This window comes from Excalfactoria chinensis, chromosome 7, assembly GCF_039878825.1.
Source record: "Excalfactoria chinensis isolate bCotChi1 chromosome 7, bCotChi1.hap2, whole genome shotgun sequence".
In the NCBI taxonomy this organism is placed as follows: Eukaryota; Metazoa; Chordata; class Aves; order Galliformes; family Phasianidae; genus Excalfactoria; species Excalfactoria chinensis.
The window spans coordinates 1,285,358-1,311,565 of NC_092831.1; the positions used below are offsets into that span (position 1 = coordinate 1,285,358).

The 26,208-nt window shown below is 46.7% G+C and overlaps 2 protein-coding genes across 2 annotated transcripts in view; both read left to right on the forward strand.

Annotated features, from left to right (window-relative positions):
• Nucleotides 1-54: 54 nt before the first annotated feature.
• ARL5A (ARF like GTPase 5A) lies at nucleotides 55-15,619 on the forward strand. Its single transcript, XM_072341471.1, has 6 exons — nucleotides 55-248; nucleotides 1,577-1,637; nucleotides 4,272-4,419; nucleotides 5,517-5,600; nucleotides 8,833-8,984; nucleotides 9,487-15,619. Exons 1-6 carry the CDS (start codon nucleotides 203-205, stop codon nucleotides 9,533-9,535), a joined length of 540 nt encoding a protein of 179 aa, XP_072197572.1. The 5' UTR covers nucleotides 55-202; the 3' UTR covers nucleotides 9,536-15,619.
• Nucleotides 15,620-24,663: 9,044 nt separating this feature from the next.
• The window catches only part of NEB (nebulin), a 108,479-nt gene continuing 106,934 nt past the window's right edge, over nucleotides 24,664-26,208 (forward strand). The window contains exon 1 of the mRNA XM_072341234.1: nucleotides 24,664-24,696. Within this exon, the coding sequence (XP_072197335.1) occupies nucleotides 24,664-24,696 (33 nt within the window). The remainder of the gene's footprint in view (nucleotides 24,697-26,208) is intronic.

Consider the following 26,208-nt stretch of genomic DNA (forward strand, 5'->3'; position numbering starts at 1 on the left):
GGAGCGGGCGGCGGCGATGTCCGCGCGCGGGGGGCGCTCGTCCCGCAGTGCGCAGCGCGAGCAGGCCCGGCGCGGGGGGCTCCTCCCGCAGGCCGGGCGCCGGGCCGGGCCCTGAGGCGGCCGCGGCCCCGGGGCAACCCCTGGCGGCGGGTGCGGAAGGAGCACGGCCGCGGAGCGCGGCGGCGGCCGGAGCGGGCCGAGGATGGGGATCCTCTTCACCAGGATCTGGAGGCTGTTCAACCACCAGGGTGAGCGGCGCGCGGGGCCGGGCCCGTCGGAGAGGGCGGTCGGGGCAGGGCCGGGCCGGGCCGCGGTCTGCTCCGCGCGGGGCGGCTGTAATGGGCAATGCTGGCCGAGGGAGCGGCAACTTTGGGCTCGAACTCGGCGCTGCGGAGCGTGCCGACACTGCCCGGCCGCGTCCCCGTGTTGGCGCCGCGTTGTGCGGCTGTGCCGAGCGGCTGAGCCCGGACCGGCCGCGTGACGGTGGGGAACGAGGCGGCTCTGCTGAACCGCGACACGTCGGTGCATTCGGAACAGAGGAACCTCGCGTGCCTGAATGTCTCCACAGCAATCCCAGGGTGCGGAGCCTGGGCGGACTGCTGGGGGGGGAACCGGAGTCTGAGTGTGCTGGACAACGTGTGAACGTGCTGGACAACACCGCCTGCTGAACTCGGGTCCGTTCTGTGTTGCATAGGAAGGAAGGTCCTGAGCAGAAGCGATCAGCAGTGCTGGCACTGAGCGCCGAGCTGCATGCTCTGAGTGCTGGAGCAGCTTTTTGTTGTACCCGCTGGTTTGTCTATAACTAAATTGGGTGAATGGGGACTGCCAGACATACACAGGCAAATCTCCTTTCCAGGTTCCAAAGCTGCTAAAAGGGAAAGAGGACACGGGGCGAGGGTGGTGGTGGCTGTATGGTTGGACTTGGTGATCCAATGGTGACGCACTGAACAGGTTGCCCAAGGAGGCTGTGGATGCCCCATCCCTGCAGGCATTCAAGGCCAGGCTGGATGTGGCTCTGGGCAGCCTGGGCTGCTGGTTGGTGACCTGCACACAGCAGGGGGTTGGAGCTGGGTGAGCACTGTGGGCCTTTGCAACCCAGGCCATTCTAGTGACTGTAGCTTGAGGAGCAGCACTGTGCCACAGGGCGTTCCTGCAGGCAGCATTGCTGCCTTCTTAACTGCTGCTCAGAAAGAGATGAAGAAGTTGCTGGCTGTGATGTATGGCCTCGGAAAGGCACGCTTGGTTGGTATCAGCATTCTGGAGAGATGCTGTAATTGGGTCGATAGAGAATGCAGCCTGTTATGATCTGCAGGAGTATAGAAACTTCAGAACAGATGAACCAGCAGCTCAGAGAAGGAAAAAGTCCAAATGTGATACCTTAGAAATTGCTCCTTCAGGTGTGCAGACAGGGAATGTGACGATGGGCAGACTGTGAGGTATGGTCTGAAATCCAGCACCAGAGCTACGTGCTGGCTGAGGAGATCCGCCTGCAGCGCAGCGTGAACCTTGCCTTGTAACGCAGTCATTGTGATAGCAAAGCTAACAATGTGACTGACTGGTTGTATTTTTATTTCAGAGCACAAAGTAATCATTGTTGGTCTGGATAATGCAGGAAAAACTACCATTCTTTATCAATTGTAAGTATGAACTGCCGGCCGTGTTTCGTGTGTTTCAAGGCGTGTGTTGCATGCATTGCTTTGGCTTATTTTCACTGCTTTCCCTGTTTCTTTTTCCTTGGAGATCACTGCTGGAAATTATGGGATAGGTGGCACTGGGTCAGAGCCTGTGTTTGGAGTTTGGAAATGCCTGTGTTCCGCCTGATGTGTGAATAAGGTTTTGTTGAGAAGTTCTATTTATCAAATGACATTGCTCTTACCGTTGATCACAGCTGCCCGTGGTGTCACAGCACAGGCTGTCTGCCAGCTCCGTAAAATAGGGTTACGCTGAGGGTTAGTCACAGCACCATGCTGCTGCACCGGTCCATGCTGCAGCATGTAACTGATGTTGTTTGTGTGTTGCAAAGCACCACAGCCTGACCTTTCCCTGCCTGAAGTTGTGTCCTGCCCACCTTGGTGGCACAGGGAGGGCTGAGCACAGGGCCCCGCAGCTGGGTCTGAGCTACCAGCAAGCTCTGCAGCATTGATTGCTGTTGAGCTGTTTCTGGCTTGTATTTGTTGTACCTCAGCCTCGCTGCTGATTTCCATGCGACCTGCATGGGCTCCGTATTGCTGGTCCTCCACGGTGCTTCCATAAAGGGCTGCAGATCTGTGCCCAGGCTCGGAACCTGCAGGTGGGACAGGCAGCTCAAGGCCTCTTAATAGCAGGAGCAGATTGGCCTTCTCCCACAGCAGGCAGCCCGGTGCTAGGAAGCACTCCTGCTCCAGCCCTAACCTTAAAATGACGCAGGGCTGAATATTTCTTTTGACAAACCGTGACTGGCTTCTGCCTTTCTGAAATGTGAAAGTTGTGCAGTGTTTCCAGCTGCGCGCAAAGCTGCACGGGAGGAAGTAGAAAGAAAAAGGTCATTGGTGTTACCACACTGAGGGTAAGAAAATGTTTTTGATATTAAAAAAGTCACAGAACGAAGCAGGATCTTTTGAAGAACAGTAACTGTTGCTGCTGAGGGCCATCCTTGCTGTGTTACAAAGCTGTCTGTGTCTTTTCACTTCCCCCACTAATGTCTCATGATTCTTTTCATCTTCTTCTTTCTGCCATCTCAGTGTTTTCTTTTCCCTTTTGTACAGTGGATGGCTGCGTGCCTCCTTTTCCTCTGTACCCTTTTTGGCACTGCAGGACTTCCCCTTCGCTCCTATTGAAGGGTGCTGCTCTGGATGTGTCTGATCTTCTGCTCCTCCTGTGTGACTCTTGCTTCAGCAATCTTTGCCCGGTGTATTTTTCCTTGTTCAGTTTCTCCATGGCAGATAAGTGTTCTGAGCAAGAATGAGTGTTTGACTTGTGGAACAAACAGGCAGAGATAACCGCAGCAGTGTCTCAGTGCACTGACTGGTGCTTGGTGTTGTGGAGGGTCACGGCACATTGGAGCAGTGATTCCTCCAGCAGATCGTGGCAGCCCTACAGACACCTTTCTTTCCATTCTCTCTGCTCTCCCTTCCTCCTTGTTGAGTAGGATTTGGCATTCTGTTGTCTAGAAATGCCATGAAGCTCCATGCTAACCTTGTTTCAGTGGGGAGGAGGAAAGAAAATCCACCTATCATATTGCACACAGAGAGCTGCCGACAGCTTGACTGTGAAAGGCTGCAGGTTCAGCCAGGGAAATGGGAGCTGTGAAATGTCTTTCCCAAGCATTAAAAGGGCTCTGCTGAAACTTGGTTGTGAAATATTAGATGAGCCGGAGGCATCTCGTTACCATTGTTTTCCTTAACTTCATTTTCCTGTTCTTTCTCCTTCTGATCTTCCTCTTTCCCCTATCCGAGCTTCCCCCAAACTTATGTGATGAGAAAATACCTTGTCTTGGTGCTGAGACACTGAGAAGCTGCCATTCCTTCTCACAGTATTAGGCTATCCCTTTATACCTCAGTTATCCCGGTCAATTAATAGCCCAGCACTGGTACAAGTCTCAAATTGATGTCTCTATAACTGAAAGCTCTGCTGAAGTGTTAAAAAAGTGTGTGTGTGTGTATGTGTATATATATATATGAAATAGTATGTCATGAAAATGTATGCCATGATTATCAGAAGAAAAAAATCATTAAATTCCTTGAAAATGACCTTTTCCTTTACAGCTGCTCTTGTGACTATTTTTCAGTGTCCCTTTCAGCAGAGTTGAAGTAAAGTAACTGCGGTGTGAAGGAGCTGTGTGTGCCGTCTGATGCTGTGTGTGATGGAGCTGGATGAGCAGTTGTTTTTCTGCAACCTTGGAATTCTTGTGGCTGAACCATAGTCTTGAAGAAAAGCAACTGCTTTCTTCCGTGCTGCCTTGTGCCAAAAGCAGCCTGGAAAAACAAGAGCTGGCTGCTTGAAACGCTTTCTGAAGCAAATGCTTCCCTCAGCTTTATGGTTTAATTAGTTATAAAATAGTTTTGTTGACAAAGGCTCCCTCAGCTTTCTAATTTAACTGTTAAATAGGTCACTGAATCCTCCTTTATTGTCATTTTTATTCTCCTCCGCTTTTGTCCCTATTTTTGCATTAGGAGTTTTGCCTAGAGTTCCCCCATTAAGCTTTCTACCTTGGAGTTACCCTCAGCTTTAGTGCCACAGAAGCAGGTTTAGTGCTGGCTGTGTGTGACGGAGCTGACCTCTTCTCCCTGCAGCTCAATGAACGAAGTGGTGCATACCTCACCTACGATAGGCAGCAATGTGGAAGAGATCGTGGTTAACAACACGCGCTTTCTGATGTGGGACATTGGAGGGCAGGAGTCCCTGCGCTCCTCGTGGAACACCTACTACACCAACACTGAGGTGAGAGCTGTGGCCCTGCCCTAAGCCTTGTGGTAATCAATGGCAGCTGGGGGAGGAGAGAGCTTACCTGAGACCTGTGCCAGGTGTGCTCTTGGAGCTGCACTGGCTGCATGTTGAATGTTCTGTAGCTCCTCCAGGGTGGTTGCTTGTGTTCTAATTGTGCTGTTAGCAGGTTGTACACCTCCCTTCTGTAGCTTCCTTAAGGACCCTGTATCTGGGCATCCATGGCCTTGGGGCACGTGTTGCGCATCCCCATGTTTACAGGTTCCTACTGCAGACTGTAACAGCAGGTTGTCTGTAGCAGGTGCTTCAAAACCTGTGTCTCCCCAAAATGAGTGAGGCTGGAAGTCCCAGGTGGTTTCCTCCAAGACCAGGAGCTCTGTCCTGCAGGCTGCTATGATCAGTTCAGCCAAGCACCATGAGTTTTGAGAACACCTCAGTGACAAAGCTGCAGCACATCTGTTGGAGTTGATTAAAATCATACTTCAAGATTTCCTACGTGATAACAGCTGTGGTTTTGTTGGTGTTGTTTTCTTTAAAAGGTTAACTTTTTTAGTCTTTGTCTCCCTGTGCTTCACTAGAAGGCACTGTGACACGTATATGCACGTATAGCCTTGAAGTGTGACATTTGTGATGTTTTTCTAATTTTTTTTAAATCCCTTAAATTCCTGCTTTCATGTCAGAGCTTGAAACAAAGGGAGGAAGCTGTCATACTTCGCCTTCTTACAGAAGCAACAAACCATCTGAGCAATCTGTGTGCTACCCCAGTTATGTGAAGCAAGGCGTACAGCCAGATCTGGGATGCTGACAAGCACTCACTCTCACAATACATTTTTCACTTGAAAATGGAGGTCAGAAAAGATGTGCCAGAGCTGCTTTGTAGCAAAGCACTGGCTGAACTGCAGGCAGTTCAGTGCGAAGCATGGCAGTGCTGTGGGTAACCAGCCAGGCTCTGTATCTGGGACGACACCTGATAATCCTGCAGGCTATCTGAATAATCTGATGGGAGCAATGATCTGTTCTGTGTAAGCACGCGTGGCCGGAAGGAAATAGTGTGTTCTTTGAAATGCTGACTAATAACTTTTGGCTTTTTCAAGTTTGTAATAGTTGTTGTGGACAGCACAGACAGAGAGAGAATTTCAGTGACTAAAGAAGAACTGTATAAGATGTTAGCACACGAGGTGAGTAGAGCCTGTTACCTTCTTTGATGTAATACTTGTGACTATGATGTGGATCAGGAAACTGGCCTGTGTGAGCTTTGTTTAAGAACGCCATTTAAGCCTGGTGGTGGGAGACAGACCAGAAAGGACACGTGGCTCAGTTGAAACCCAGGGTGAATGTTAACAGCCGTGTTCCAGGCTGTGGGCACTGCTGTCAGACCTGTCTGGTTTTCAGCTTCTGAGTGCTTCATCAAAGCAGAAGTTGGCACTTCCAAACAATGTACGTGTTTTTCAGCATAAGTCTTGAAGACCTGGGGTAGTTGAAGAAGGGTTGTTACGCTGTGCCTTTAGTCTTGTTCTCTCTGGCTGGAAGCTTAGATTGCTAACTCTTTGAAGGAAGCCTTTGCAGTAAGAACCAAACAGCAATTGGGATAATTGCAGAAATGCAAAATACGTGACATAAATGGTTAAACTTCAGGCTGGATGTGGCTCTGGGCAGCCTGGTCTGGTCGTTGGCAACCCTGCCCATGGCAGGGGGGTTGAAACTGCATGACCCAGGCTGTTCTGTGATTCTGTGATGCTATGAAAATGTGTGAAAAAGCTGTAGTAGTTTTCATCCTACATCAGCTTGAACTTCCAGGATGAGTATGATTTGCTAACTTGTAAAGACTCTCTTTCCAGCTGAGCGCTGTGTTAGGTTTAAAGTGGAACTATCTGTTTCTGACTCATGAGTGCTCTTGTGCTGTATAAGCCAAGGAGCCGTGCAGTGTAATGTAAGTTATCTACCCGTGAAGTGCTGCAGGACCAGAGGCTGGAGTTTTACTGAGTATGTGCTTACATAAGCTTAACTTCTGCTGTGATACGTAAGAGGAGCAGCAAATTTAATGCAAATGGGGTCAGTTTGTATGAGCAGACACTGAGGACACTGAGCTTCCAAACCTAAAAGTGTCAGAATACAAAGATGTGCATGGAATTGATGGTGTTATATCCCAAAATATTCCATCTATATTTAAACTATCACCACTGCTCAGCAGGTGACTGCAGAAAGGCCCAAGACTGCATCTATATATCTCTCTATATTTCTGTATATAAATATATATATTGCCTTTGAATAATTATGGCAGTCTAAAGCGCTGGAGAAACATCCAAGACCTTTCTTCAGTGTCTTGATGGTTTTCTTCCTTTTGCATTTCAATTCAAACAGTGTTTAACATGTCACTGACTTAATTTCTTAGTGAGGTTGGTGTGGTTAGCTGAGAGCCGCAGGACGGGTGATGGTTTCTCTGAGGAGCAGCTGTCCTCCCCAAATGCTGCTGTTGTTGTTCCATCAGCTGGGGATTTTAGGCAGCTGTTTTGCAGAACTTGGAGCTGTAAAGCTCAGCCAGCGCCCAGCTGATGTGCAGCTTCCGGGTAATCTGAACTGCAGCTGCTTCTTCCTCTGTGCTCAGAGGCAGCTCAGTAGTCCTTACATTTACCTTCTTGAAGCAGACCGTACTTTGTCTGGAACTGCATTTTGTGATGCTCAGAAAGGGGAAATTCTACCAGAGTAACCCTGACTCACAATGAGAGTCTCCCAGGAAAGCTGGGATGGTGGGGAAGAAGGCGGGCAGGTCTGTCTCATCCATGGCGTTGTGTGAACTTGTATAGGCTTGGCTGCTGCAAGGTCCTGCTGCTGTGGGTTTCGTTTCTCTCCTTCGGGGCCATCCTTGTGCTGGCAGTGCAGGTCTGTGGCTGTCTGTGGGGTTTTGGTTTCGCCCGCTCAGGTCAGTGTGTGGTGACTGCTCAGCCAGCTGGGCGAAACCTGTTGTGAAAGCAGAGGGCAGGAGCAGCCCCAGACCTGCACCTTCTGCCTGCCTGCTTGTGGCAGAGCATTGCATGCAGCACGGGGACCGCTGCCATCGGTTCTGCTGTCATCGTTAGTATTTCTCAGCTGCACTATTTAGTCTGTTGCAGTAGCTAAACAAAATCTGCATCTTCTGTTTCATAATCTGCAAATGAGGGTGCGGAAGCTGTTAATGAACTGTGCTTGAAACGAAGGAAGTTTGGAACTCCAGGCAATGCGAATGCCCTTGCTGCATGTTGGGAGGCTGTGTCTACACCCAGACAGCACACATCTAACAGGAGGTGTGCCTATTGTTCTGCACCAGGTTGTTTTCAGGTTGAAAAGAACAATGATAACCTGAAATGGAGATCAAATATGTACACAGAATAGCTGTTCCTGGCCATCTTTGGAAAGTTTTCATTTTTGCTAACAAGTTCAATTGGATTCTTTTGCTGAGGTAAAATTGACTTGCCCAGGTCAGCTCCAGCTATTTTCTGAACCAGAGGATCCCATTAATGTTACTGCTTGTAAAAGTTGGTGTGCCTTATAGGCACTGAAGTGAATGGCTTTCTGGCAAGGCCTCGTTACTTTCAGAGCGGCACGTTCTCAGTTGTGCATGTCTGTACTAATGTAATTCAAAGCAGCTTGAGATAAAACAAGTTTGGCCCTGGAGTTGCTCTTCTCTAAAGGTTTAGAACCAATGTTTTGAATATTTTAGAGCCCTATCAAGTCAATTATTGTAACGTGCTTGTTCATTTAGATGCCTATGCTTTGATTCTAAAGTAGTGTAAATGATGATGTTCCACAAATGGTGGACATCTTGTAAATGAAATGTTACTGCACCTTGCTTTACACTGTTGGCGCAGTCTCAGTGCTACTTAAAAGCTGGGATTTCCACGGCAAGGATGGCTGGGCAAGGCTTCCCCAGCGCTGGAGAACTACAGGGGCGTTGGTTCTGTGTGAGAACCACAGCAGACTGCTGACTGGGCACTAGAATCAATCTCACGGAGTGTGCGTATGTGAAAATGTGCTGTGTGTCAAAGCATGGGATGTATCAAAGCCAGGCACAGCGAGGGAGAGCAGCTGCTTCAGGTACGCAGGCAGGAGTGCTCTGTGAGGGAAGGCTAAAGCAGAAGACCTTGACTGTGAAGCAGGTGGGTGATGTAACTGTGCATGCTGTGCTCAGAGCAGAGATGCAGGGTGCCCAGATCCTCATGGAGGGCAACAGAACGGCGCTGGTAGTTTTAGGCAGAAATTGGACGTCTGATCAACAAGATCAGAATATTTTCTTTTCAGAAGTTAAATGCTGACTAACCTGCAGCATTTATAAGCTACTTTTTTTGCTTGGGCTTGCAACTCACTAGCTTGCTGCCATATCTTTTGTCTCCGAAGGCAGATCTGTAATGGTCTTTTTTTCTTCTTTCCCCCAAGGACTTGAAGAAAGCAGGATTGCTGATCTTTGCTAACAAGCAGGATGTTAAAGAGTGTATGACAGTGGCCGAAATCTCTCAGTTCCTGAAGCTGACTTCAATTAAGGATCACCAGTGGCACATTCAGGCATGCTGTGCTCTGACCGGAGAGGGGTAAGAGTTATCCTCTACAGGAGGGCAGTCTTGAGTGCTTTTGGTATTTTTACTGTGGTTATCAATTCTAACACACTGCTTCCCTTCGGTGACAGTGCTGGACTTATTCTGAATGCAAAAACTGACATGGGAATAGAGATCTGGTAACCAACGTTTATAGGAAACTTGCAGTCCTGACTCTCAGCAGTGTAGTTTTAAGTGTCTGAGACCCAAAGAAGATGGATATAGGAACAGCCTAACATTTTTCATTGGTCTATTAAGAGTAATCATAATTAGAGATAACTTCAGCGTACATCTGTAAGAGCTGAGGTTTTCTACACATAGATGGCATAGTGAGACCCGAAAAGGGCAAAGTGTTTCTGGAAGTGCTGCCTTCAGTCAGAATTAAGAGATCTCTAGAAGAATTTAATTGTTCATAGAAATTGGTGCTGTGGAATTAATCGTCTTTGAAGCTACCCTGAGGAGTGCTCCTATTCCTTACAATTCTCTCTCTTGTTTACAGGCTCTGCCAAGGACTCGAATGGATGATGTCAAGGCTAAAGATCAGATGATTTTTAATGACCCCGTTGCACAGACATTGCTTAAAAGAAAGCTGTACCCGTGGTTACCCTCACAGTGGCAGAATTGCTGGGTTAGGTGTATTTATAATGAACTGATTTCAACTTCATTTTCTACGTAGATACACACACACATGTACATAAATTCAGACCATTCAGCAAAAAGAAAGATGCAGTTGATGGCTCAAGTTTGCTTTCCTGGTTGTTTGCCTCGGGAGATGCGCGTAAAAGCGGTGATCAGCTTTTCCTTCCAAGATTCAGCCACTGAGAACAGTCTGCTGAGTGTGGGAAGATGAAGCAAGAGAAAGAACTTACGCTTTGGGGTTTTATTCTTACATTGTAGTCCTCTCTAGTCAAAGATGTGGCTTTGTTATTTCAGTAAATTAGCAAACAAATCAATGGCATAGATATCAACTTCCAGTATTTTTAAAGTTACTGACGTTACAAATGCAAAACTATTTTCCTGTATGTGTACTGTACATATTTGTGTATATTTATACCTCAATTTTAGGTTAATTGCAATCCGTTCAGAGCAGTGTGTGAAGCTGAATCAGTATGTTGACAGCAGTACTAATATTTCACATTGCCGACGTGTCGCAGCTTCTTTTCCTTCATTATGTGTGTGGCTGTAACGTCCATCAGACAGTTGGCTCACCACGACTTTATAAAGCGAGTTCTCTCTTAAGAAAGCTGCTTGTTTCTCACGTGATTTTTCAGTTTGATTTTTCTTAGTGGGTTGGGGCGTCCGGATTCACCTTCAAATTACAGTGTCAGCAAACAGGAAACATTTGCCAAAGAGTTTTGAAAGAAATTTTCTTTTAATCAGCACTGGATGATTCCAAAAAGTGCACGACACGATGATGCTCTGTGCTTCTGCTTTGCTTTTTTGGCAGCGCGTGCTCACTTGTGATTCAAGGCTGGTAGAAATACCCTTAGCTCTCATAAAGGGAAGGAGTCTGTTGTTGTTGTTTTTTCCCTTCCTTAACCAAAGAGGAGAGACAAAAGTACGTTTAAAAGTCCCAGTGGAACCTTACAAAACGAAACGTGTGCTGCGGTGTTTGTCAGAGGAAGAGGCACGCTTCTTTGATAGCATCAGATGTATGTATATCTCTATGCAGCGGTTGGAAGTGGGATGGGGAGGGGGAGCGAAGTAGAGGATGCTACTTGAAAAGCTGAGAGTGACCCGTTGATCATGTTCCCACAGAAGTTCCAGGGCAGCACTTGCTGTGAATATAACCCCCTTACGTGGTCCGCAGGTGAGTTATAAGGAAGTGCCAGACACTGGCATTGTCTTTTCTTCCTGTAGTATTTCATGGGTTGGTTGTTCTGTACGGAGGCTCAGAATTACCGTGTTAAAGGATGAAGGCTCTGCAGGGGGACTGCGGTTGGATGATTTGGAATATTACTGGTGCTGTAAAAGGATACGTAGCCTTAATTGTAGGCTTTTATGTTGGGGTTGTGTGTCGGAAGAGTATAGTCAAATGAAATAAAACTTTGTTTGAAACGCCCTTCCCTTTCTTAGCTCATACAGCTGATAAGGATGGAAAAGACATTTTAAAGAGCAAGCTTGAATTGAAGTTTCTAACATGCTCATCTTTGGTTATGGGGTAATGTAGTCAGTGCGCAGTGAGTCCCATTCGCCTGCCTCGCTGGGGATCGTGTCGTGAATGCGTGGGAAAAGAAGGGAGGCGATTTCAAAGGTCTGTATTTAACAAAGGCGGGTAAAGAGTTTAACTTAATGTATTTCTGGTATCTCTTTGCGATGCTCACTGGCTGGGGAACCTGCTGTCTTAGGCATTTTAACGTGTACATGCATAGATTCTGGTGCATGCACGTAGGTATTGGTACGTAACTGGTGTGTTGCCAAATGTACAAATGCTTGAAGGAATAACAGTTCAATGCTGAGATGATTTCTCAGTTTATCTGACGGTGTCTTTGGGAGCCAAGCGCTGTGTGCTCTTGCATATAGAATGGCAGTGTACTTATTCCAGTCCTAAAGAGAAAGCAGACATGCTTATAAACCTGCACGTCTGGTTTTTGAGTCTTCTGTCTTCCCTTCCATGCCTGCAGAATGTCCAGCTTCAGTGCTTTTCAGTCCTGTGCCTGGATCTGTAAAGGCTGCGTGTCGGTTTTGTGTTGGTTTTCTATGAGAAGTTGCTCTTCCTGTTAACGGAGGAAATACCGCCGAGCAGTTTCAGTCTGGCTACTTGTTGGTGGGATTTGCTGCTGACTCCTTCACTTCCATTAGTAGGGCAGTGTCCACATAATGAAAGCGTGGTGTTTTTTTTCCAGACGTAGCACATGTTGCAACCAGACATCTTGTATTTACACGGACTCTGCTTCCCCCCTCAGTATCCTGCCCACTGCCGCTCTGTGTGCCCTGCACGGTACTGCGTGGTTTGTTCATCTCTGTCTCACAAGTGGCAGCTGACCCCAGCAGGGAGCTGAGAGTAACTGCATGCGTGAGCTCTGCTTGTGGAAACGATGTCTGGGTTCCTTTGGAGCTTGTAATCTGAAAAGTAAGTAGTTGGATGGCAAACAGTGCAGCCTTAACCCAGCTATGAAAGCATCCAGTAGATCACATAGAGTCAAGTGTGTTTGCTCATGTTCTGAGGAGAGGAAGCTGAGATGGCTGTGCATATATGTACCCTCACAATGACGTTCTGCCTGTGATGGTCTTTTCCTGTGCGTGCTGCCTTTCAAGTAATGACAAGGATATTTTTCAAGTTACTCATGAAATAGAAGGAGTCCTTAAATGTGGTCATGGGGGAGAAGAGCAGCCAAAGTCCTGACCTCACAGAAGCCTTTTTCTTGCACTTCTTATTTGCAGTGGTTTTCTTTTCCCTGGGGACAGTTGATGGCTTTTTGCACAGCTCTGCTCATAGAAAAGTGAGTTAACTTTTCATCTCTGCTGCATGCAGCTTCTCACAGTTGTTATTTGGAAGCAATTGGCCTAATGTGAGTTGTGGCCTTGATTTGTGTTGCGTCTGTTTCCCCTCTCTGCGTTGTGCTGGATCGCTTTCCCTTTGTCCTTCATCCCTTGGATATTCGACAGGAAGTGGCAGGTGTCTTTTAAAAGCACGTTATGGAGCTCTGTGCTGTAGAGCAACGCCTCACCAGCAAACCAGACAGCAGTGCAGCATGCATCAGTGTTGGAGAATTGAGGTGTTGCTTCTGGTTTGGCCCATGATGAAGTGGGCACGTTGGCTGTACTCGGTGTTCCTCCTGTGAGCTGAAAATCACACTGGTTTTTAATTGAGGAAAGGTGGGAAGTCCAACATAGGGTCTGTTTGTGTCTCTGCTCGGCCTCCCTTGTAAAATTATTTTGTTTCACTTCAGGGAGGGCTGCAGTTTTCCTATGCATTAAATAGTGCGTTCCGAGATGTCTATGCAGGCATGAGTGCTGCTATCTGATAGGCACCTGCTACAGTCTATGCAGCCCAAGTGCCTACAACTCATGCACTCATCAGGTTTTCTTTATGTCCTGGATTTTCCATTCACCTTAAAGCAGATACATACCTGTGATGTTTGTGAATGAGTGTTCTTGCCCCTCTTGTGCCCCACTTTTGTCTCTTGTAAACCTCCTTATTTAAGTAGTTCTCTTTAATTGGCTAATAAAACATTAACTTTGCTACTGTCAGACTAACTGTGTCTGACAAGTAGTTTCTCAGCTAATTCAAATGAATGTAGTATTAAGCTTTTAAACAGTGCATTGTGGAGCATTATGGGATAAGGACGATGTGATGGTGTGAAGAATGGCTCTGAGAAAGGACAAGGTCTGTGCACGTGGCCCTGGTGTTGTGTCAGCGCAATGCAGTGAGCGTGCTGAATGCAGACAGAGAGGAGATATATGAGGTTGCTACTGACTTGCTTGGCATTGTTGCTTAGAGTCATAAGCAGAAATGGTGCCCTTGCCTTACCGGGGTTTTCCTGGTGAACTTTGCTATTGTAGGGAAAGTGTTTTGGAAATTCACATTGGATGGCGGCCGTTATTTATAGGAGGATCCTCCCCATATGCAGCCCTGTACCCTTTCAGGCCAGATTTCTTCAAGCAGACACAGGTTGGGTGTGTGGGTTGTTGGTTTTTTAATCTTATTTCTGAAATGGGAAGGCTTGTCTGCCACTGAATTAATACAGAAAGTGCTGCTGTCCCTCGAAGCTGTAACTCATTGTTTGCAAATCACCATCGGCTCAGTGTTACTGCTGTCTAAGTGTTGCCTGTATCAAGCACCACGGAGGGCAGAGGAGTCTCCTGCTACAAAGAGAAGATGTGCTCTGCTAAGAGAAACCGACTCAGGTTGGAAAGGCTGATAAATGCAAGAACTTTGTGACAGAGGAGGGGTAGGTGAGCCAGCTCAAACTGTGTCCGTGCAGAGCTCCATCTGAGCGCTGTCAGCATGCCCTGCCCTGTTGTTACTGTGTGCTTTGCCAAGACCTTTTGTCTCGCAGCCTGGCCCCACCACGCAGGCTGTGAATGATGTGCTTTGTTTCTGTTATATTCTCACTGGGTTTTTAATTGGAGTTTTCACTGTGAGGTTACATCCACGTGGGTGTGTATGAACGACGTTTCCAGGGTTGTATTGACGTTCATCACATGCATTTTGTTCTTCTCTTTCTTCAAATTTTATCTTGAAAGAAATCCATAAAATCCATGGCGAGCTCTGATACTGCAATAAAGCTTCATTCCAGAGCACATAAAGTCATTACTTCGAATTAAAATGAGGGCTTATGGGCTGGCTTGTGGAGGTGAGGTTTGTGCTGGGAGGTCACTTGGTCAGAAGTGTGTCTGCTGGCTTTAAATAGGAAGGAGGATGGAATCAATGTGGGATGTGCTTTTCCTTTAGAGAGTACGGAGTTGTTGTGGTGTGTTCATGCATCCCACGCTGGTAGCACAACCCTGGAGTGCAGCCCTGGGAGTGCTGGGCTTACAGGTAACTGCTTAGAAAGCAAACGGGATGAAATTGAAGCTGCTTTAAGAAACAAATAAGGCATGTGGCTGCTCCACAGGTGTGTTGGTGGGCAGTGCTGGAGCTGGAATGCAGTCTTGTTCCATGGGTGTTAATGTTGGACTTGTTGCTCTATCCCCACCTGCACTGTGTGTATAGCCATGTGACGATCTCAGATAGAAGTAATGCACAGACAGGTGCTCACTGAGCTTAGAGACACGCCGTAACTGCAAGCAGCCTCCATTACAACGGCGGGATGGGCGGCAGAGTGCTTCCCTGTGCTGTTCTTCTGCCTGCTGTCTGATGTGAGTCTACAGGGAAATACACACAGGAGGATTTTGGACGGGTTTGATTCCCGCATGCTGTTTGTGTTCTACCTTCATTCCTGCGCACAAAAAGGGCTTGCCACTGCTGAACACTTCACCTCTGCAGCCAACAGCTGGGTGTCCTGCATTGAGCACAGCTGCTGCAGTGAGCCTTGCCTTAGTCATTAACATCTGCCACCTGGACCTGGAATTGGTCTTTTGAAAAGAAAAACACCGTGTTACTTTTGGGCTTATCTGTTTCTTGCCCGTGTGAACACTGAAGACTGCTGCGTTCTCTTTAACTGCCTTTCAGTTAAAACATCCTGTCGGACCCTATCACCACTTCTAAAAGTGCAAGTCACGTCATTGCTGCTATTGCACCCTGGACTTTGGTTTCCTCCAAGTATTTAATACAATCTTTCAGCACGGTGTTGGATTAGATGCGAACGTACCGGATCAGTAACATCTTGGGAGCCAGTGCTTGTTGTTAGCCGTGTTCTGTCTTGCTTTGTGCCTCATTGTTCAGAACTGGAAGGCGTTTTTTCTCCCGGTGTGTGTGTGTGTGTCTATGTGTGTGTAGGCAAAGTACTGGGGTCATGCAAAGTGATGCAGATCTTGGAAGAACAACGTTTGGTCTAATGTCTTTGTACATAAATACAGTCTTAGTATGATTACAGGTACTGCTGAAGACTTGCTTTCGAGGTCCTTGTACTGCTGAGTTCCAAGAGGCACCCCATTGTAACCTGTATGTATAGCTTTAAAACATGACTTGATGGATGCATATTAGAGCTGTATAAACAACTAATAAACATTATTGTTTGTATTAAGATGGACAACTTACCTCTTCATTTTACCATTTCCAGGGCAGGTTTGACAGTTTTTCCTCTCTCTGTGTATATATGCATATGTCAATGTTCATGTAAGTGTGTCTATATACAGGAGTGATTTAGGACTTGGTGCAGCTCAGGACGTGGCACAGTACACCAGCAGAGCTGCTGCTGTTGGCAGCAGTAGGTGAGCATTGCTTTAACTCCATGGATAGCGATTTGGACGTGTCTGATCCCACCTGCTGTGGTGCTGCCTGCCCAGCTCCGTGTTGCAGGCCAGGAGCTCAGAGCTTGCACAGGCTCCTTTCCAGACACTCCAGCCCTCCCAGCAGTAAGCCCTGCTGCAGCATGCCCTTCAGTGAGGGGAAGGAGGTGCTGAGGGCTGTCCTGTGGGATGGAGGTGGGTGCTGGCTGGCCTGGAACACTGGGTGAGCATCCTCCAGGTGAGCCTGTGTGTGTCAGTAAGTGGGAACCTACTGTTGCACAGCACGGGGTTTTCTTGTGCCTTTGGAAAGTACTTGGTTGTAAATCCAATTGCTTTGTAGATGGAGAAGTGTTTATTTTCGAAAGGCTTTAAGCTAAGTTTTAATGTACTGCCAGGCACCCTTTTGGTTGCAGATTGCTGCACTGTAAGCAGTGGACAAACCCAACTCTCATTTCCTCCGAGGTGCTGTAATATTTACGCTGCTGTAAGTAGAGAAGCTGATGAGTGAAGGCTTGGACTTGACACATGGATCCTCATAAGAACTTTGGAGATCTTATTTTTCAACTTTAAACAGAAGGATGAATGTTGTTAGGAGCACATCTACAGGCAAGGAGAAAGCTGCTTTACAAAGCACGTTGGTTTATTTGACTTTCTCTTCCCATAGAGCTTCTTTTGCCAGGTGAGAAAGGGAGAACTCAAGACTGCTGGGAGGACATGGTAATGAATTGCCCCTTGTGTGCTGCCTGTGCCTGCTGACAGCATGGACGAGGTCGAATTGTTCCTGTAGCTTTTCTGCAAGGCCTCAGAAACCCACCTCCCATCCTCCATCCTCTGCCCAGAGCCCTGTGTGCTGCTCATCGCCTCCACGCCTCAGCATAGAAGTGAACCTGTGCCATTGCTTCTGCAGGAGACAGAGTGCTGCCTGAAAAGCAGCTGCCTTTATACGGGTTGCTTTGGATTATCGGGCATTTCCGTGCTCCAGTGTCTGCACCCTGCGCTGTGCTCCAGTCCCGAAGCCCTGTGAGTTGTCTCTGCAGCCCCTGCTCGGCTGCTCCTGGGCTGTTCTTTCCAGCAAGGCCAGGTGGGGGCAGAATCCTCCTTTTTATTGCAAATCCCTTAAAAAAATAGAAAAGCTTCCGTTGTGAAGGAGCTGAGCTATCCCCAAAGGGCACAAATGCTTCCAGCCTGCAGCGCCAACAGGAAGAATCCCCTTCCTTTCTGTCCCTCTCAGCACCATTTGTGTACCGAGTGCTGAGGATGGGAGACCTCAATCTGAGACAGAACTGCTTCTATTTGCAATCTGTTGACGTCTGTTTCTCTGTGTTGTTCAGACTGTTAGAACAGGGCAAGGGGTAGAAATAGGTGGTGAGGATCGGAAGGCAGGGTGTCAGTGGAATGGAGGAGCTGTGGCTGCTGGGAATCGCCTCCACCTGCCTTTAGGAAAGCAGATCCCACCTTTCACCTACGGAGTCGTTTTGGTTTATTTAGGTAATTCCTGTGCCCTGACAGGCTCCCTGCACTACCCAGGCACAGAATATGTGTCAGCAAATGAAGAAAGCTTTGTGTGGAGAGCCAGGGAAGTGCTAGACTCATCTGGTGCTGTCCAACCCCAGCGTGGCAGTTGTTAGCCCAGGTCCGATGGCACCGTTAGCTGCATCCAAGGGCAGCAGTCCCTGCAGGTGAGCAAGAGGCAGCTCTGTACACTCGTTCCCTCTCTTTGAGGCAGGTGAGGAGCTCTCTTTGTGCTTGCTGGCTGCCTTTGTGTGTGAGCAACATGTCTTGTAACTTATCATCATTGATTTGTACTAAGGGAAGTGCTGCAGCAGCCTGGTGAAGGAGGGAACCTCCTCTCTTGAGCAAGCACTCCATTTACTGGACACGTAATTACTCCCTGAGAACCAAACCCACTGCTGCTACCTCACGCTTGTTCTGTTTCACTTAAGCTTCCATTCACACAGGCTTTCACTTCAGTTCATCTACCCGTTCAGTTTTTCATCTTTCTCAGGTCTCTGGGATGTTTCCTGTGCAGCACCCATTGCACCGCTCAGTGCTGCTGCCTTGGTGGCAGTGCTTTGCTGGCAGCCGCTGCCTGCAGGGCGTCTCTGCCAGTTCTGCAGCTGCTTCTGTCCATCCACCCTCATAATGCTGCTTTATAAAAAGGCCCGTGAAGTCATTGCTGTTCAGCCTCCCATGTAATGGTTTTCGAGAAAATGAGCTGGTTTTACTGACCGCACTAATGAAGCTGTTACCTTATTGCCTGGTGCTACCGCAGGGCTGAGCAACACGAGCAGCACAGGGCCTGCTGCTGGCTGCTTAGTGCTGGTAATAACAGTCCAGAGGGTTTCTCATGGTGGCTGTTGCATTAATGACCTTCGTGTTGTGTTAATGACCTTTCATGGAGTGTTCTGCCACTGGGAACTGCTTCTGCAAAGTATTACTGGCCACAACTTAGGACTCTTAATATTTGATGGACCGCTGCGGGTGGTATTTCAGGATATGAGATACCATCCCAGCAATGCAAGTTAGGAATGCTAAGCATGTTGCAGTCCTTCCCCTTCATCTGACTGTTGGAGGTGTTGGTAACCTCTCATAGAAATGTGCTAAAACAGCAGAGAAAAGAGAGGTTTCTAAGAACAGCTCTTGAAGACACCGCCTTGGTGAAGTCCATAACATTGAGACTGACAGGGCTGCTCTCATCAGTGTGCAGGATATCACTTGGAAAGAAGCCCTTATAGAACCACTCATGTTATTAGCCAGTTATCGAGTTGGCGTCTTTCAGGTTAAGGAGACTCCATGTCTGTGAATTGGACATCGATGGATCTGGAATTGACTGGACATCGTGAGTTGGGCGTCAGTTCAGCTCTGTCCCTGCATCTCAAATGGCCTCTGCCAGGAAGCGCCTTTACACGGCGGTTGTTTCTGCCCATCCATTTCTCTGCTGCTGTTGGGATGATGTGGAAAGTTGGCAGCACTGCTCAAAGCCACATGAAACTTTCCTGCCGCCAGGCTTCGTTAGGAATAGGCTTAATGTGGTGACAATAACTGATCTGAATGCGGACTGGGATATAAATGAACTTGGGCTGCCTTGTGCTTTCTCAAGAAATGGTTTCAGCTCGTTCCATAAGAAACCACGGAAGAGCTTCTGAATTCAGTGTGTCTGCTCAGTGTGGTGAGCAGCTGCGGGGAAAATACAAGTGCATTGAAACCAATGGTGGGTTTGAAAGGTCCAGGTAGGGCTACATCTGTGACAAAGCTGGGCTGTGCCACAGTAGCTGCTTGGTGACTGTTGAGGAGGGCCACCAAGAACTGCTTTCTTCCTTCAGAGAGTTACGTACAATCATAATGCACCTTAGGGAGCGAGAGGAAAAGGGATCATCGGTGCCATGAAAGAGTGGGCACCAAAAAGGAGCTGTGCTGTAGTTAGTCCTCATCCCACCCTGCTCACACCAAGGGGGAAGAATTAACTGCTGATGCTGCACCTGCGTGACCCAGAGCTTCCCAGCCCTGCAGCCAGCAGTCCTGCTGCTGCACCTCTTTCCCTCTGCAGCTGCTGGCTGTGTGGCTGCGGCTGTTCGTTACCCATCAGCTCGCATAGAAGGCAGAACTCTAAAGCTGCAGCTCTCAGTTGCTGTGAGCTGGTGGTTTACAGCAACGGTAACAATAATGACAGCGTTTGTGAAGAGAGCTGTGTTACCTGCCCTGCATAACCGAGGCAGAGAGCTGCCGAAGGGCTGAGTGCTGGAGGCAGGGCAAGAACTGGAGCTGTGGCTGCCAGGCGTGGCTTTTCACAGGGATTTACAGCTGGTGTTTGTGCCTCTCTTCTAAAAATACGTGAGTTTATTCATCTTATAAATAGAGTGAAAGGGAAAAGGTATGAAAAGAACCTCCTCTCCCTTTCCTGAAAGGTAGAAGTTCTGAGTTACACATCAGTACAGTGAGAGCCGCTTTGGTGCCTTTCAGGACATCATGCTTGTGTCTCCTTTGTTCTTGACACCTGCCTGCAAAGCCCTGCTGCTGAACTGAGGTTGTCAGCAGCAGAACTGAAGCAGGGAGCAGTGGAAGCTGTGACTGACCATCACAGCACCATCAGGAAGGATGCTATCAGTTCTGGTTTCACACCAACATTCCCCTCCTTGCTCCTCTTCCTGCTGAGGCTTTTTGGCTATGGCAGCTTGCGAAGCGGCCACTCTCAGGAGCGTATTAACCTGTCAGCATCAGAAATAAACAAGAAAAGAAGACGCTGCCGATGAGTTAATCATGGCATTTTGGTTGTGTTGCCTCCGGGTATATTATTTGTTATGATCTAATCTCTTCTATTAATACTTTAAGAAAGATGATCAGCGGCACAACAGTAACAAGTGAAGTTCATCTGTTTAGAATGGCACGACCATCATCAAACCACGCTCACCACTATTTATCCGAGTGGGCTGGCTATGTGATAGTAGGAAGAGGCTGTGGTATAAAAGAAAGCCCATGGTTGTCCTTGTTGCTTTTTACAAGCATATGGGCATTTCAGACTGTAAAGGATGGGAGCAAGAGCAGGTTCTCTTTGTGTCCTACTTCTTGTTTTGTTTGGATTGCCAATCAGTTAATTAGTCAGCTGTTAATGAATTACAAAACCATTCAAGTTCAACTGACTTTTGTAGGCTATTCCTTCCTTGAGTGCAGTGAAGCCCTCGTGGAGTGGCTTTTGTACAACCCTAAAATGACATGCCACTTTTGTCACGTAAAGAATAGAGAGAAAAATGAGGCAAATGCTGAGAAATGAAGAAGTTCAGTCTTACAAGAGTGCCTTTCCTTTTGCTTGTCCACTTAAAGCCATGCCTTGGTTACTAGGATGCAAGAGAGGCGCTGCAGTGATGTGTGGAATGTATTCATTCCAAGTGCAGGTATTTTCTTTGCTCCGGTGTTATCTTTGGTTAAAGCCTTCTTCCCATAGTACACGGATGCCGTATTTATGGCTTCTTGATGGTGCCAGCACTTTCAGGTTGAATATTACCATCTTGCAGGTTGTGCATCATAAGCTAACGTGCGTTTTGTGTCTTATGGTTCACTGTCAGCTTTTTCAATAGAGATGGCGCTCCAAGGGAAATTTTTAGATACCCGAATAGCTCAGCTTGGAGTCCCATAAATGCTAAAGTTCACTTATTTTGCCCAGATTTTCTGTGCAAAATCTGGTGGGCAGAAAGAAAAAGCGAGAAGAATGAAAAGCTGATAGTAGTAGTCCAAAAATAGAGACAATGGCATGAAGTTGCATTCAAATATGTCCTTTTTCAATGATAGAATGTTTGTTAAGTCCGGGTGGTCTACTGATTAACTCAGGGGGTTAAATATAGCAGTTCTGATGTCAGTAAGCTTATCCCCACAAAGGGCAAGACAGAGAGAAGCCAAATAAATCTCCAGCACAACAGATTTGCTGTGTATTCTCAGTCAAACAGATGCAAGGATGGACAGAAAGTCTTTTGAATCAAGAAGTCCTCTCTTTCAAGGGGCAGTTGCCAGCTTGCAGTGATATGTACTGCCTGAGCTTCATGATGGGGGATCCAGCCTTGGATAATTAAAATTCTTCTGAAATCTGATGTGGAATCCAAAGAGTGATGCACTATAAAAGAAATAGAAGGGAATTAATGGTTAAACCGGAACAGAAACATTACCAGCTGAGGGGTGGCTGTAGAAAGCTACATCTCTGTCTTACAGGAGCAGAGATTCACAGTGTGGTTGCCCTTTAGTCTTTGCATATTGATCCTCCATATTTTGTCCTTGGTACAGATCAGGCTCCAGCATTACGTCACGTATTTCTCATAGCTGGAATGCTGCCCCCAAAAGGAACTTGAAAAGGCTCCAGCTGAGGTTCTAGGGAAAAGAAACAGCAAAAAAAGCGCATTGTTTTTGTACGTGAATGCTGTGTGTGTTAGGAGAGCAAGTATATATAGGCTTTTTCATTGCTTTTATTATATAACTGCTAATTAAATCAAGAGAAGGTTGCCAGCTGTTTCCTTCCTTTCTCCTTGCCAGAAATGGTTACTGTTCAGTAAGTAATAATGACGGAACTTAATGTTTAGAAGTGCTAAAAAGAAACAAATATTTTCTGCCTTATAATCTCGGGCAATTTAAATGCAAAACATCTTCCTCTGCCTTACTCACCTTGCACCGTTCTGAATTTCTAGTTCAGAACTGCTCAGTGTATGCATATGTATGCACTGTAGATAAGGCAGCCTGGCCCGGTGTGCTAACCTGTATCCAACCTGCCATGCTGTTATCTCCCAGCAGAACTTTCCTATTGCCTTTGAAACTCTTCTCTGAAGAGTCAGGCTCAGGCTGCTGCTTTCTGAAAACTCCAGCAAACCAGTGGCTTGAAATCCAAGGTGCAGACATAACTTTTTACTGTAAGCGGAAGCAATTAAAAACAAATTACTATCAACCATTACTCTTCCATTAACCTCACGCATGTTCCACTTCAGCGAGTGATTCTTGCTGGTATTCCAATATAAATACGCATCATTAGAATACATTCTAACAGTTCTAAGAAGGTGTTTCTGCTGGGCCTTTGACAATTACTTATTGAACTACGTGAAGTAGCGCATGAAAAGAGAAGTTTTGCGTTGGTGTTGGCTTTTAAATGCACCTCCTTAAAGAGCTAAAGCAATCCTGTCATGACGGTGGGCCAGACAGATAATGTAGAATGTCTCTTCTGTTATCATTACCATGATTTTGTTCCGTTCATCATACAATTCCTGGCCTTCCAAAATAACGCGTTACAATTGCTTGTCACTCAATCTATTTAGCACGTATTCTTAGTCTTTTTTCCACCAGTCATACTGGTTTTTATTTAGGTGCTCTTCTGCACAATTGCACTTTTTCCTTGCAGTAGTTGTTTTTTGATGGTTGGACTGGATGATCTTGTAGGTCTTTTCCAACCTTGGTGATTCTATGATTTACGTTCTTAGGTCCTCTAATAAAACTACTGATAAGTGATTTGCCTCAAATTAAACTCATAAAGCTCTTCATATACGCGTAGGGGTGAAATTAAGGATAGACTTGTAGTACAAATTTAGTCTGAAGTCCAGACTCTCCTCTCCCCAATGTTTACAGATTCTTGGATAGTTTTGATTCAGGTACAACGTAGGGAGTAAATCTGTTCTGTCAGTACAAACTCATTCTAATGATCAGATCTGAAAAGGAATAAGAAGAATGCATCACATTGCCTTAAATTTGCCTCGGGATCCATTTCAGCAGAGACCTGCTCAAGTGTGGTCAAGCTGTGGAATGTTTTTGGTTTCCTCGGGAGCACAGAAGTGCCCAGCTCCCTTTTCTGTCATCTTGCTGAGAACAGGTGGCCTCCTTTGGGGTCACCAAGTATATTTAGGGCTGAAATCGGAGCGGGCTGGAGCTGGATTGGCTGTGCCATCCACATGCGTCATCGGAGGTTGATGCACCAGGCTTGCTCTTGCCCAGCACTGCTCTAGAGGGAAGACTGGAGAGGCTTTGCTCCTAAGGATATTTACCAGATGTTGCTGGTAAGAACATTTAATCACATTTGACTTCTAGATCCTGTCCTAGCCGTTTCCCGATGCTGTAGTTCTTTCAGAGTAGCAGTTGTGCCTTGCCCACGGGACTCAGCTTTTCTGTCTGGTTGAATAACTGAATGGGTGGAAATTGCAGCAGGAGGAAAGGATCTGAAATTGTGTTTTGGAAGTGCAGCTAGCAGTTGGAATAGTGACAGCTGTATGGAGGGGTTCCCTAAGTGCAAGCCCCTACTGCTCTTATGTAGTTGTTCATAAACGTTGGCCTACTTTATCGTTGGACAGGACAGTGGATTGAGCTGTCCTTCATTTGTGTTAATAGTTAATGCTCTGGTTTAACATTTTTTTATTCATTTCTTTTTTTGCAATTTTTCTCAACACGCCAGGACTAAAAAGGGACAGTATTCCATGTTCCTATATTTATCCTGCATTACTAGGCTTCACTTGCCTCAGAAGGAATTGCTGTTTAGCCAGCTAAACAAAACCACCTCGTCATTTGGCAGTATTAGCTTACACGGCAAGTATCTTTGGACTCAGAACAGCTGTTCCAAAGCCTCATCCCCTCCCAGGATTGGAAACGGGGCTGTATTCTCTGGTGGAAAATTGTAACTGCACCCCGGAGCAAAATCATTGTGTTAATTAATCAGTTAAGAGGTTTTTTTGACAGTCATCTGTATTTTGTAATTCAGCCAGTAGATGGATTTTTCATCTTTTCCAGGAACGAAGAAATAGAGAGAAAAAAGCCACGAGTTAAAAGAACCCAAAGCACCTGCATAGGCTAATGCTGGGAAAAGCAAAACTGCCTCATTAACTCAAGGTCACTTAAAAATATGCATACAAGCTTTTAATGCATTTCTTTTTTTCACTTGTGAATGCATGTAGTAGGAGATGCAGATAAAGCTCCCATTCAAAGAGGCATTTAAAAAATGCAACAACATTAGGTGAAATAGTGACAGAGAAAAGAAAAAACCTTCGTACTACTTTGTCGTAATGAAAAAATCAAATGTATGTCAATAAATCTGATTTCAATTTTTGGTTTTCACTTTTGATTTTCATTGAAACTTAATCCAATGGCTCCCCACCATTATCTGAAATGAAGTCATGGTAGATCTCAACGTTAATTCTTTCTGTTGTTCAAATTCTTCCCTCGATTAGCCAACAATGGTGTCTCAGTAGTTACTAGCTGTGACCCACGTGCTCTAAGAACCTGACTTTAGCTTTTAGTGGTGCTTTCAGCTGGGGCTAATACTGCATATTCACACTTTCATTTCCTGCATCACCAGTGAGCCGGGGAGAGACAGAAGAACACACTCAAAATGGAGGAAGAAGAATATGAGGAAGTTGTGGAGGTAAGAAAAAAGTCTGAGAGTAGAATTTATTGTTTTCTGCCACGTGAATGGAAATATTAATTACTTCTCCAAGACACTGCTCGCGAATGTAAACGGTTACTCGTCGTTTGCTATTTGATGACTAGGGTATGATGAGATACCTATTAGATGGTTTGATAAGTAAAAGACAAGGACAGCAAAAAATACCTGCTATCAGCAGAGCAAAATCTCTCTGGTTCCTGTCCTGGATTGTGCATTTAAATAAGGGCTGTAACCATTTCACACCCCCATCACAAGGTTCTGTGGTTACTCTCCTGTGTAATTATAGATGTAGGGGGCCATCTCTTTCCCCCTTGGCTTGCCCTCTGTCATCCAATCCACGGGTGACTTTGGAAGCCCCTCTCTGGCTTCTGCCTCATCCCAGTGCAGTTTTCTCCTACCGACATATCAGATGCCAAGATGGAGCTTCACCTAAACCTGTGGATGTCTGTGGAGCAGTGTCAGGCATTAATTAGTTGACTGGGCATTTAGACTGTTTTATGACTAATTACTTAGTCTCCATGAATTGAAGGAATTCTCAAGAACAAGGAAAATTTTCTGTGCCATTGGAATAGTGAGTTTGCTATTAAAAGAGTATATAACACTACCAAAGACTTGTTACTTTGTTATTATAGTGAAATTTTGTATTATGAAATGCTTAAGTGGTTTGCCAGCTACACCTGTGTTGGGATACAAGCCTTGCTGCTCACAGCATCCACTTCAACACACTGCACAGCCGAGTCAAAAAGCCAGCAGTCCTTCCTTGTTTCCCATTATGATGTTACTTGAGATTGACTTCGTGCTTCCTGACTATTATGTGATCTCTGCGACAAAATACTTATTTATTTCTGCCAGAGCTTGTTTGTTGACGCTTGAATTACGGCAGGCTGGGCTTTGTGTCTACACAGGCCTGCTTTGTTATTACTATATCGTTATTATTCTTTTATTTCCAACAACTGCCTTCCTGTAAGCAGGTCCATTGGATGAACCCCACACTGCCGTGGTGCCTCCACAGTGAGAATTAGAGGAAATGAAGATGAGAACATCTGGTGCAACTTTAGGGCAGCTTAATGCTCTGCTGCTTGTTTCTTTTAAACGAGAGCTCTTCTCTTATGTGAATGCCCTATTTTAAAGCTATGAGTGCTCTATCAGAAGTATCAGAAGCGGCGCCCCAACGCCAACCGCCTCCCCTCAGCGCCGCCGCCATTTGCCGCCAGGGGGGCTGTCCGGCTGCCGGCATGGCGCCACCGCGCGGCCGCCATCTTCGGGGTGTCCGCCATGTTCGGGGCGGCCTCGGAGGGGCCGCGGCAGGTGGCGGGGCGGGCGGCCATGCGCTGCCGGCTGTGGAGGGGCTGTGGGTGCCATGCCTTGTGCTGCGAGGGCTGGTTTTGCCTTTGTGATGAGGGTCTGAGCCATGCGTGGCGAGAATGGAGTGCCAGCTGGAAACCCTGGTTAAACGATGGCAGTGCGGCTTCAGGATGCAGTGGGTGAAAA

What these genes read in the sequence shown, in the direction of transcription:
- ARL5A (XM_072341471.1), top strand. Translation starts at nt 203, where the DNA reads ATGGGGATCCTCTTCACCAGGATCTGGAGGCTGTTCAACCACCAGG. An exon ending in ACTACCATTCTTTATCAATT is followed by an intron (nt 1,638 to 4,271) that starts GTAAGTATGAAC and finishes TTCTCCCTGCAG; the next exon opens with CTCAATGAACGAAGTGGTGC. An exon ending in TGTGCTCTGACCGGAGAGGG is followed by an intron (nt 8,985 to 9,486) that starts GTAAGAGTTATC and finishes TCTTGTTTACAG; the next exon opens with GCTCTGCCAAGGACTCGAAT.